At 31.0% G+C, this 13354-nt stretch overlaps 1 protein-coding gene across 1 annotated transcript; it reads left to right on the forward strand.

The window, feature by feature from the left end:
- Positions 1-1018: 1018 nt before the first annotated feature.
- Positions 1019-8749, forward strand: LOC113388473 (zinc finger protein 395-like). Its single transcript, XM_026625849.1, has 4 exons — positions 1019-1023; positions 1126-1509; positions 2746-2821; positions 8029-8749. Exons 1-4 carry the CDS (start codon positions 1019-1021, stop codon positions 8338-8340), a joined length of 777 nt encoding a protein of 258 aa, XP_026481634.1. The 3' UTR covers positions 8341-8749.
- The last annotated feature ends 4605 nt before the right edge of the window (positions 8750-13354 follow it).

A 13354-nucleotide genomic window follows, 5' to 3' on the forward strand; every position in this document is an offset into this window, starting at 1 on the left:
GTGTGGAACGAATTGCGAATCCTTTGCACGTGTTTTTATTGTTTGTGAGAAATTTGGAATACTATCTAAATAAAAGAGATTTGTGTCGCACAGCGTGTTAAGTTCATTCCGATTATTTATTGTTTTATTGCTGTAAATAGTTTAAAAAGATCATTCTATAATTCTTCGTTTGAATAAATTTTGTTCGAATTGTAGTACTGTCGGGTTAGAAAAGTCCACATTGTGTTTTAAAGTATAAATATGCTCCGCAATCATAGTTTTAAATTGCCTCGAATTTTTTGAATAGTTTTTATGTTGTTGTAAACGTTTCATTAAGTTCTGGCTTATTTCTCCTATGCAAATTTTTTAATGTGCTATCCTATACTTATTATATATACAACAGTCATCAATTTGCAATAGTAGTTTGTTTACTTATCGAATAAAATTGACGAAATTTAACAGTTATTGTGACGTCACGCATAAACGTGGGCACGGCCATGACTCTTTTCAACATAATTCTTATATTAGGACGCGTTCACATTGCACTGTGTCGTTTTTTTCCTTAACTTTTAGTAGGAAAAAGTTTAAACATGTTTTCTCCCTTTATTAAACCGATGCAATATATAAATTGCATTTCATTTTTACAGAGATCACTGTAAATAACCTTGATTTGGTAGTTTGTCAGAAATTCATTAGCGGAGTTGGCATAACTATTTATTTAACGTATTTCTTGTAAAATTGCTCATCTAACACTTTCCGTAGCTTTTGTCCACCTTACCTACAGCCCATGTCTCTGTTCTGATGATTTGTTAAAATTCTCAAATTCAAATGTTTTCTGTTTGTTAAATAATTTGCAGTCGTTTGCAAGTGTGACGCCACCCTTATACAAATTCCGTTCTTCGAATCTTCCTTTGTTTACAAAGTGTGAACAAAAGTCATATAAAGATGTGGTGTATCGGTTTTAAATAAAATCACACTGCGATTAAAAAGTGATTCACGATGACGTTTAACACACTTTTGACAGCGACCACAATTCAAAATGAGGTTAAGTGAATAATACTATTTCAGGTTCTTAAGTAACTTAAGTAAAATTATTTCTTACTATTTTATATCAACCAATCACCAATTATCTATTTCTTCTTCCAGGCCAAAAACCTCATCTTCCTCCGGTTCGCCAGACTCAGGAATCTCAGGCTCCGGTTCGAACGCCTCCAGACGCCGCTCGCGGCGCCACTCGCGTCGCCGTCGCCACACTTCATCCCTCTGCGACGTTCCCGACAGGATAATCGACGACGAAAATAGGTTGTCGGATGACCAGTTATCCGACGAGGATGGTAATATCGATGACGATGATTCCAGTTCGAGCTGCTGCTCCTCCGATCACGAAGAAGAGTTCTATTACACCGAAGTTGAGAGATGTGACGCTGGCAGGCCGGCGCCACCGTCGCCCCCTACTTTGTCGCACAGAGATATGGCCAGGCCGCCGCACGAGGATCCTGAGTATCAGAAGAAGATCGTAGGCAATATGAGGTATTGAAAATAGATAGTGGATTCCTTTTTTTAATTTTATTTCTCCTAAACCTCTTGTATCGGATTTTGCAATTGCCAACGCGCGCAATCTTTATTCTATCAATCTGTCGCCGTTTCTATTGTTTGATGTTAGTAATCGTGTCAAGTTTTCAATGCAAGTGGGACGCCCGCGTAATATGTACTTAATACATATAATAATATGCAATGGCGAAAACGAATTGAACTTTCCAATTTCAAGGGCGACTCGAAGCAAGCAAAAGTTTTAATAGATAGATGATATGAATGTTGACAGTGACAACGCTATAACTTATAAAAGTCTAAGGGGTCAATGTTAAATAAAATGGAAATCTAGGTCTAATTTTGGGTGAGTTGTTATTTTTTCAGATTTGTCGGGGATCGAACCGACAAACCTCGAATTACTTAGATTTTGGTTTTATGTGTGAAACGCCTGATCGCACGACAAATGCTTAGCTTTTTGACAGCTTTTACTACCGACTCATGCGAATATGGACCCGTAACATAATATTTTTATTTTATCGGATAATTGACCCCTAAATTACTTCAAATATATTTAGTGAGTTATGTAAAAAATGATTTTATTTTTTCTCGTTCATTTTTTTTTAGTTTTTACTTAAGTTTTACCAAAAAAAACTCTTGTCTTTTCAAGAAAATAATCGTAATAAGCAGTGTTTCAAATCATTCTCAGCAAGGACACAAACCCTACTGTAATAATTATCCTCGGGGGGCGTGCGTTAATCACGTGATCGATTTTCAAGGATTTTTGGACTCCATACATAAAAAAGGTCGTAAAATTTTAGAAAATTCAGAATTTTTTAAAGTGCGGTTAAATTTGGTGCAGTTCTTGGCTAAAACACCTCTGGGCAGATATTTGAGGTTAGCAAATCATAGGAGCTGTCCTAACGAACGAGCCCTACAAATATTTCAGTTAATTTAAAGCTTTTCAAATGCCTCATTCATATTTATTGAATGTTTTGAAATAATTACTATATTTATGATGTATGTAATAATTTGCACGATTATAGAACTAGGCGCGCTCTCGGACTCGTGGCCTTTCATTTCAATTCAATTTATTAGGACACGACCGTCATATACTTTTTAATGTCCTTCGTTATAGTAGGAGAGCTTGGAATATGAATATATATATATATATATATATATATGTATATATACATATATATTTATTTATTTATTCAAAATTATATTTATATTTTTCAGGCAAGGATTGCTGATGTGCAAACCAATAAATATACCAAGCAATTTGCAGCACCCAACACCAGCCTTGCACATAATGGTGAGTGAATTTAAAAATTGGTGTTGGTTATATATATATATATACTAGATGACCCGCCAGACGTTGTCCTGTACCCACGCCTACAATTTTTTAATATTCCGTACTAATATTTACCATTTACCTAAAAATAATAATTATTGTTTTTTTAAATTACTCTTCACATCAAAATGCACCATATACATACCTTAATAAAAAAATTATAACTTAGATTTTTCTACCCACTTTTATAATCTCGTATCATATTTTAACTGGTTTTTAGTAATTATATAATATCTAAATTACATTTATTCTTAGTAATAATTTAATGTACATTTTTAGTAGGGACGCTCTTAAGATTCTCAGCGTCTGCATGACATTTTTTTTCTAGCGCTTTCTCCCCCTATTATTACACCTGTTTTACCAGTTTATTATTAAAATTATTATCATTAATTAATATTTGGCTTTTGAAACATTTTACCTATTTATTTTGGGCATTTTATGCGATTTATTCTATTGAATAAATCATAGAGAGCACCAAAATTGCATCTTAAACTCCTCCTAAATGGGCGTCCATTAATCACGTGATCGATTTTTCAGCGATTTTTGGATCGAATATTTCGAATTTACCATTAATGTATTTTTCTTTGAAAATTTAGATAAAAACTAAATACGCGTAATTTTTCACTAGGCCCCTTCTTCCTCACGTGATTTTTCGTGATTTTTTGGCAGATAACAATTTTCATTTGTTTTCAATGCCAAACAATGTCTCAAATGTTTTCAATGTCAATCAATGATAAACGGTTTTTTGTAATTTTTTCCATTTATTTCTACAATATTACTATATTTCTATAATTCAAAAAATCCTAAAAAAATTCACTTAACAAACTTCAGAAAGATTTATCAAAATCCGAATAATCGTTTAGAAGGAGTGAGTGCTTGTATGTGATTATAATCTACTGTGATGTATGTGAAATGTTGTAGAAATAAATGGAAAAAATTGTAAAAAACGACATGTCATTGTTTGCATTGAAAACAAATGAAAACAGTCATCTGCCAAAAATTTCAATTTACTTATGAACCTAGACAAGATTAGAATATGTATAATAAATTTATGATTATAAATAAGAAAAATGTCTACATTATTATTGTCGAAAAGGAGCTGAGATGTGCCAGAAATTAAAATATGATACAGTATATATATGGCAGATTGAATGATACACATATGAACAGGATATGACAAATATAATTCACTTGAAATATGAAATTAAGTATTAATCAGGGCCGGTCCAACCTTGAATGCGACGCATGCGAAAAATACGAGTGCACGCTTTAGGGGGCGCCAACACAAGATTCGGATATTAAATTTTCAATATAGTTTTTTTTTCAATATATAATTTCTTTGCATCTTTTATTAATATTTTCACAATATTTTTGAAATCCATGAAAATTTCCCTTCATACGAACAAATGGAAAAGTAAAGATGAATACATACAATGCGGCCCTCACGATATGGATTAGAAGAAGTTTAAGATGTAATTTTGGATATCTTGGATAATAAAAAATTTAATTAATATAATCCAACATGAAGTACCAGTGTTATGTTATGGTTATGTTATACCGTTTAAGAGACTTCAATTTCCAATATAGTGTGAAAATTGAGACTCATCATTTTATTTAGAGCAGTTCTACATTTAACATCGCTCATATTATAAATGTATATGCAATTTTGGAGTGAAGAGTAATTTAATTATTATTTTTAGGTAAACGGTATATATTAGTATATTATATAAAAAAAAATGTAGACATGGGTACAGGACAACGTTTGCCGGGTCATCTAGTATAAATAAATATATATATATATATATATATATATATATATATATATAAATGAGTCAGCATTCAATCGACCACAATTCTCATAAATACGAAAACGATTTCTCATTTTGCATACTTTTTGCACCTGACGTAGAGTGCTTATTATGCTATAAGACTAGATTATTATCTATAGAGTAAAAGTGAACGTAGAACGAATTCGAATGCGAATGTTGAATGTTTGTAAATGTGAATGTGAATTCGAATGAATGTGTGCGAGTTCGACACAAACACAACATGACACAACAACGGAACCGATGGCTTTTCGTTTGAGTTGGGCTTTCACTTGGTAAATTGACAGTTGGGGGAAATAGTTATTCAAAAATGTTAAAAAATAAAGGGACGACCGACTGCATAACAGACCAATGTTATGGCAAGGCCATGTTGAAGTCCGCAACTTGCATACATTATGCTACTGAATCATAATGAATACTGTCAAGATGTCCATGTATTTGCTGCGCATTCTGGCGTTTTAAACATAAACTGCAACGTCACTCGTATGTTAAGAAGCTGGGTCAGAAACACCCTGTTATCTGTTGACATTTGTGCGGTTTCTAATTTAGATGTTTTATCTGAAATACGCCTGACTGCACAGCAACCGCATGGCTTTTGTCAATATTCAGTATGGAAAGTTCTTCATAACGTGACCTTGCCATTACATTTTTTTATTATGCGGCAGAATTGGTACCTAAATTTGTGAGTGTACTTTATCTAGATATATATAAAAATAAGTCGGGTTTTCCTTCCTGACGAAATAACTCCAGAACGCACGAACCGATTTCGACAATTTTCCATTCGTTGGGTTTATAGCTAAGAAAATTAGTGGTGCATGGCATCGTGCCTTATTGCAAGCTGCTGGACGAACTTCACGCACCGTAATTAAAAATTCGAGTAATGAAATTAGTTAGAATTATCAGAATTATGCTTGGTTAAGTCAACGAGCCATTCTTGCCGCCAAGAAATATGATGTACACGCACTGAATTTCACTATTCAATCAAAAATTGCTGGCGATTTGGTGACATATCAATGATTCTGACTGATCTTCCGTTTGACTTCAAACAATTGTAATTTCCAGTTCGCCTTGCGTTCGCAATAACAAGTCTCAAGGCCAATCGCTTAGTGTTTGCGGGATAAATTTCAAATAGATTATTTAGAAAATCATTGTTTTTCACATGGGCAGTTATACGTTGCCTGTTCACGAGTTGGAAAACCATCCGCTTTGCTTGTGTTAACGTCAGACCAAAAAACAAAAAATGTGGTTTACCAAAGAGCACTTCAATGAAACGGATAATTTGCGGATTCACTTTCATTCACTTAGAGAAGTTCAACTAAAAAACACTTAATTTTTCAAATCGAAATAAATTCATCACTGTTGTGTGATAAAATCAAATTTTTCCTTTTCAAATATAAAACAAACAAAAAATTTCTTCATCTTTCTCACGAAACCATCTGGTGCGAAACGGAGTTCGTCGGGTTTGCTAGTATTCTATATTTCATCATATTGGCTGATGATTCGATAGTAAATTTTTCGACTAGCTGTTGTACTATTTAGCTAGAGTCGTTTCTCCTGATTTATTATCCGCTCACTTTTGTACTGGGAGACCATAAATGCAGTTATACCGTATATGGAGTATTAAGAATATTATTTTTCCCTCGGCTACAAGGACGTATTATTCAATATGCAGATATAACTAACACAATAAACATTTGAAATAGATTTATCATGAGAAACTGATGAAAAACTTTAGTAATTTTCTTCCGAATTTTTTTGGAATTGAAGTCATAGATAACATTAGCATTACATCAATTTTATTTGTTTCCACTTTCGATAGGATCGCCACTAACTGTAGCATGTAAATTTACCCTTAGGTTTAATTCTACATAAGACTTATTATACATATATACAGTAGATACTTTTTTCTCATTTTCTTAAATGTTGCTCATCAGTAGAGTTCTTTTTATATGTCATGAATTGTAGTTCGCTTACCAGCAGAGTCATTTTTTCATTTTCTATCTTTATTACAGTTGGCTCGTCAGTAGAGTCCATTTTTAATTACATGTCTTTTATTTTAGTTTGCTCGTCAGTAGAGTCCCTTTTTGTTTCGTATGTTTCAGTTTGCTCGTCAGTAGAGTTCTTTTTCCATATCTTGTCTTTGATTTCAGTTTGTACGTCAGTAGAGTCCATTTTATTTCGTATACATATTTGAATTTGCTCGTCAGTTGAGTCTCATTTTTCATTTCATTTTCATTTTGGTTTGGTCGTCAGTAGAGTACTTTTACCATTTCTTGTACCTAATTTCGTTAGTAGAGTCCCTTTTTGTTTCGTATATTTCAGTTTGCACGTCAGTAGAGTTCTTTTATCATTTCTAGTCTTAATTTCTTGTACTTAATTTCAATTTGCTTATCAGTAGAGTCTTTTTTTGTTTCATAAATTTTAATTTGCTCGTCAGTAGAGTTCTTTTATCATTTCTTATACTTAATTTTTGGTACTTATAATTTCAATTTGCTTATCAGTAGAGTCTTTTGTCTATTTCTTGTGCTTAATTTCAGTTTGTCCGTCAGTAAATTTTTTTTGTTTCATATTTTTCAGTTTGCTCGTCAGTAGAGTTTTTTTCCCATTTTTTGTACTTAATTTCAGTTTGCTCGTCAGTAAAGTCCTTTTTTATTTTGTATGTTTCAGTTGGCTCGTCAGTAGAGTCCTTTTATCATTTCTGGTCTTAATTTTTGTGCTTAATTTCAATTTGCTCGTCAGTAGAGTCCTTTTTTGCTTTATATTTTTCAGTTTGCGTGTCAGTAGAGTCCTTTTTCATTTTTTGTACTTAATTTCAGTTTGCTTGGCAGTAGAGTTCCTTTTTCATTTCATATTTTTATTACAGTTTGCTCGTCAGTAGAGTCATTTTTCCCATTTTTGTCTTTAATATCAATTTGTTCGTCAGTAGAGTTCTTTTTTTCTATATTAATTATTATATATGCGTTTGCTCGTCAATAGAGTCCTTTTTTTCATTTCAAGCCTTTTATTTTAGTTTGCACGTTAGTAGAGCCCCTTTCCATTTTTTATTTTTAATTTCAGTTTGCTCGTCAGTAGAGTTTCTTTTTTTTAATTTTATCAATCAAATTGGAACAAAATATGCGCGTATAAAATATAACATTTTTAACTACTTAGAGTAGCGATACCTTAAAACATGTTAAGAATTCAGACACAGAAGGCCATCTGTTGACTGCGGAAAACACTAAAACATGGTAAAGCACATTTGCTCTAAGTTTGGGGATATCACTCAAAGTAGTCTCTAGAAAATAAAATAGTTCTTGGGAGTTAAAAGATGGTTTTTGTATAATTTTTTTTTTTTTTTTCTAGAATTCGACACCCCCCCAGAAACACGTGCGCCTTTCGCCGAGACCATCAACATCATACGCGCCCTACCCGATCCTCCAGTCCTCCAACACCAACACCAACATCATCGTCAATGCCTTCCCGTCTCACCAGGGGGCCGTCACCGCCCTATCTCATAGCGCCCCTTCCCGGTACTCCCACGGCGCGCCACTGAGCCCCTCTCGCAGAACGCGAGGCGAGAACAAAAAGTGCCGCAAAGTGTACGGCATGGAGCACCGAGACCAGTGGTGCACCCAGTGCAAATGGAAAAAGGCCTGCAGCAGATTTGGTGACTGAAAATCGTAGAACTTTTAAGTTTAGGAATAGATCGATGCTAAGAAATCAGTATTTTACACGAACAAGACTTATCGGGTATCGATCTGCCTTATTTTTGGTTAACCTTTACGTAAAATGCACCTGACTTAAGTGCAACGGATAAATATAATAGTTGCATTAACGGTACAAATTTACACGAGCAAAACACGGTATTCATGTGCACGAAGTGCAAACTAAAAAGTATTAGTAATTGACCGTGTGTGAACAAAATAATAAGTGGTCATATATTATTTGCCTGCCATTTGTATTAGTTATCTATCGAATAGTGGCATTATGTGTATAAAATTATAATCAAAGACATATTTATTTAATCGTGCTTAAGGTAAAGGACTATGATTATGATCTCTTGAAACGACGAGAAATACATAGACTGTGGATTTAAGTATAAAATGTATATTGAAAAGGCAGTGAAGATATTGCAAATATGTATCGCGGTATGATGCCAGTACATAATGCTTCGAGTATACGTTATATTAAGGGGCACAACTAGTGTAAACGCCTAAAAAAAGGTGATTTTTGGGAATTTATATTAAAAAAACTACTTCATCAATCATTTCAATTTTTTATAAATTTTAAGAATATATTTATACATGTTTTAAAAATACATAGTAAAATTTATGAAGAAAACAATTAAATATTTTTTAAGTTATCGTCGATCTCCAAAGACCCTTCACTGCTGTAGTGATTCCGGCCTTCTACGTGGATGAAATTAAAAAAAAAAATCTTGTTAAACTAGATAATATTGTCTGTAAAATGACCTAAAAATTCAAAAATTGACAAAATGACGGCGTTTTTTTTAAAAAAAATCGAATTTTACCCAAAATTTAGGTCGTTTTTTTGGACTGCCAAAATTCGATTTTTGATCCGATCCAAAAATCGATAGTTTATTTTACGGAGAACTATATATAGAACATGTAAAAAAAATTTAATAGTGATCAGATCATTTGTTTTTGAGTAATCGCTGCAGCAAATTCGGGAAATGCCGTTTCGAAAAAAACCCATTTAAAGGTTAAATCGTTATACTATGCACTATATATATATACTCTTTAAATGGCTGTAACTCAAAAATTATTTAAGATATCGATTTAAAATTTTGGTATGTTATTTTGAAAGGTATAACCTATGGAAATATGAAAAAATTGAAAATTCGATTTTTTGAAAATTTCACACTAGTTGTGTTCCTTAAGGACTAACGGGGCAATTCTATCGTAACAGCGCGTTGTCATGGCAACGTTTTTCTTATTCTTGTTCTTTGTATTGGAAATTATGAAATCAGGCTTATTTTACATATAAACAAGCAAGGAATAATCTTAAAATAACAGAAATTTAGATGATGCAGTTATCATAAGATTATTCCTTGGTTTATATGTTTAAAAAAGTTAGACAGTTTCTCCGTTGTCATGACAACGCTATTTTACTAGAATTGCCCTAAAAGTCTCCGATAACAAATGGCAACGGTATGTTATGGCTTGCGGTAGTAAAAACTGCCCAAAAAAGCTATGTATTTGCTGTGCGATCATAGAACCTAACTTCACGTATGTGTTATCAATTAGACACTACAAAGATAAAGTTGTAAATTTGACAGTTTTTACTACCACGTGCCGAAACATAACTTCGCCTTAACATTTCTATCTCATCGGAGAATTGGCCTCGAACTTTGGTTTGGCTAAAAATGCATTTTTGATAACAAAATTAGTCCAAAACAATATGTTTTACATTTCCAAGAATGCATTTCTATTTTGTCTAATCATTGATTTTGCATAAGGATGTCAAAATATGAAATGGACGAGAAGGATATAAATCAGACGTGTGCAATATTTTTTTTTATATATGATGATTCAGTTCGTATTGAAGCGCCGAATAAAATAGACCAAGGATGAGCAATTTTTTTAAATCAATAATTATAATGCATTCTTCTCTTATTGGGGCTCCCAAAAAACGTGGACGTAAAATTGTATCCATCATACATACACACATTTAATTTTTCTAGCTTTGAAACGTATATTTATGCAAAAATTTCGTAAAATTTCGTCAAATTTTGTAAAAAAAATCATAACGGATATTATTTGAATAATTCAAATCGGTTGATCCGTGTTCCCAGAAACGTGAACGAAAATTTGTATCCATACATACTGTTACAAACACACACATTCATTTTTTCTAGCTTTGAAACGTAATGATATGCGAAAATATTCAATTATGATTATTGGAAATTAAATGTACTTTTTGAGTTAAAAAGGTTGCTCATTCTTAGTATAAATTTATACAACCAAAACCGTACTTTTTTCAAAATTTACTACTAGTTTATTTCAAAGTAGTTTTAACTGTTTTTTAATGGATCGAGAAATTCATAAAGCAAAATTATCATCAAAAATTAATATAAAAATATATATAATATAATAAAAAAAGTAGTAGAAATTGCTTTAAACTTTAATACGATACAAAAAATAACTTATATATCATTATAAATGTGAAAAAAAAAACTTATTGCAACGTCTATTTATATTAAAATAATAATCAACAGTAATATGCCAAAAAGTCCGTTCCCAGTTTAACTATTCAATGACACAATCCTGAATTTGTATAATCAATGACTTTGACAGCTGTCAAAATGGCGTCCGCGAAGAACGTCAAAATCATAAATAAGGAAAAATGTCAAAAGTGTTTATGTTCACAAAGTGATTTTTCAAAAAAAAAATGTGTAAATTAATTGAAAAATCTATAATAAGTGTACAAAACTAATGCCAGTAGCCACAGTCTATGAAATATTAATAACCAAAATGATGACATGACGAAATTAGTGAGAGTATTTTGCAAAAAATATGTAAGTTAAAATTATAACCTATAAATTGTAAAGTTTACTTGAATTAGGTTTTAAGACCTAAAGTAGTAAGTACTTAAAATCCAATAATGAATTATATTATAAATGTGCCTCATATCAAGCACGATTTAAAAAAATTTAAGGTTAAGAAAAAAATATGCACACAAATTTAAAATAAAGACTTGTAAATATAGTTTTGTAACAAACTCTATATCAACTACATATAGCAATAAAATTTGATTCTTATATTTTTCTGTAAAATAATAATAATAGTTATTTTAATAATGGCGAAAGGATTGTACAATCGCACAATAGATTTATAAGTGTAAATTTATATTATATGAATATCGTGAGATTGAAATTAATTGATTTTCTAAAAAAGCCTAAAAATGTATGGTTGTCAATTTTCTAAACCTAGACGTATAAAATTAGATATTAATACTATTTCAATTCCTAGTTGTTAGAGCGATAATCGTTTATCGATTATTCTATCGGAGCACGATGAAGTGCAAATACTTGTTTTTTTGTGCTTGACGTGAGGCAAAAGGATTTTAAAACTATATATATAACTAGTCGGTAGTTGAAAATATTTTTTTTATGTAATCTATGTGTCTTCAATAATAATGTCTATCTCGATGTTGAATTTAAGGATAGTCTAGAAATTTATATATACATATATATATATATAAATCCTCCTCTTTCGTCCTGGTGTTTTAATTAAAACTAAAAAAAAACACCAACATAAACGTTCGATGAAGATTATTAACTAATTATTTTATACATATATACTCTATATTGTTGTAAGTCTTTGAAAAAAATCTATTTAAATGTTGTGAATATATATACCGAGGCTTAGTTTTAAAAATGAATATACGTAGTACTGAACTTAAGATTTCCAATGATGTTTATGAAATTATTTTTAAGTACCGAGAAGACAAATTGATCGATGTAACAAATCGATCAAAGGAAACTAATTCTCTTAATTGAGATGTTGTTCTAACGAAGACTATGACCAAAGTTTTGCCTATACAGAAAAATATAATTATATACATATATACATAGATGGATTGTTATGTCGATTCATCTATGTGTGTATGTATGTTTATATTTATTGAATCTATAAATATATACATGATCTCAACCAACTCGTTAAAAAAAATATTTTAAAAAACGAAGAAAAAAAAAACGTAAATAGTGCGTGGTGTTTCTACGCGTAGAAGAAGTGAAATTTTGTAATGTGGAAATGGATAGAAATTTATTTTTTGAAAAATTTATAACATTTTTAGACTATTTTCAATATTTTCAAGACTTGTGACTACATTTTCCTACGATTTGCAATATTTTCAAAACATCTGACTACATTTTCAACATTTTTAAGGCATCTGACGACATATTCGAAACATTTGCCAATATTTTTAAGGCATTAGACAACATTTTCAAGACATCTGGCAACATGATCAAACATTTGACATTTTTAAAGCATTTTCAGACATTTGACAACATTTTCAAGACTTGTGACTACATTTTCAAGACTTGTGGCTACATTTTCAAGACTTGTGGCTACATTTTTTTAAGATTTGTGACAACATTTTCAAGACATTTGACATACATGGATATTTTCAAAGGTCTGACAACGTTTTCAAAACGTCTGACAACATTTTCAAGACTTGTGATAACATTTTTAAAACAATTTGACATTTTCAAAACATTTTCGAAACATTTGGACAACATTTGCAAGACTTGTATAAACATTTTCAAGACATCTAACATTTGCAAAATAATTTCAAAACAATTTGAAAACATTTTTAAAACGTTTACAAAACAATTTCCAAACATTTTTAAAACAATTTGACAACATTTTGAAATGATTTTGAATACATTTTCAAAGCATTTTGAAAACATTTTGAAAAAATTTTGAAAACAATTTGACAATATTTTGAAAATATTTTAACATTTTCAAAACATTTTTAAAACAATTTGAAAACATCGTAAAAACAATTTGAAAACATTTTTAAAACAATTTGAAAACATTTTGAAGACATTTTGAAGACATTTTGAAAACATTTTGTAAACATTTTGAAAACATTTTGAAAACGATTTCAAAAGAATTTGACAACATTTTCGAAACATTTTCAAAACATTTTGACAATATAT

The sequence above is a fragment of the Ctenocephalides felis genome, unplaced genomic scaffold (genome assembly GCF_003426905.1).
Source record: "Ctenocephalides felis isolate EL2017-DRISC unplaced genomic scaffold, ASM342690v1 CF-g0.4_SCAFFOLD_03572, whole genome shotgun sequence".
Classification (NCBI taxonomy): Eukaryota; Metazoa; Arthropoda; class Insecta; order Siphonaptera; family Pulicidae; genus Ctenocephalides; species Ctenocephalides felis.

What these genes read in the sequence shown, in the direction of transcription:
- LOC113388473 (XM_026625849.1), top strand. An exon ending in AAGATCGTAGGCAATATGAG is followed by an intron (nt 1,510 to 2,745) that starts GTATTGAAAATA and finishes TATATTTTTCAG; the next exon opens with GCAAGGATTGCTGATGTGCA. An exon ending in CACCAGCCTTGCACATAATG is followed by an intron (nt 2,822 to 8,028) that starts GTGAGTGAATTT and finishes TTTTTTTTCTAG; the next exon opens with AATTCGACACCCCCCCAGAA.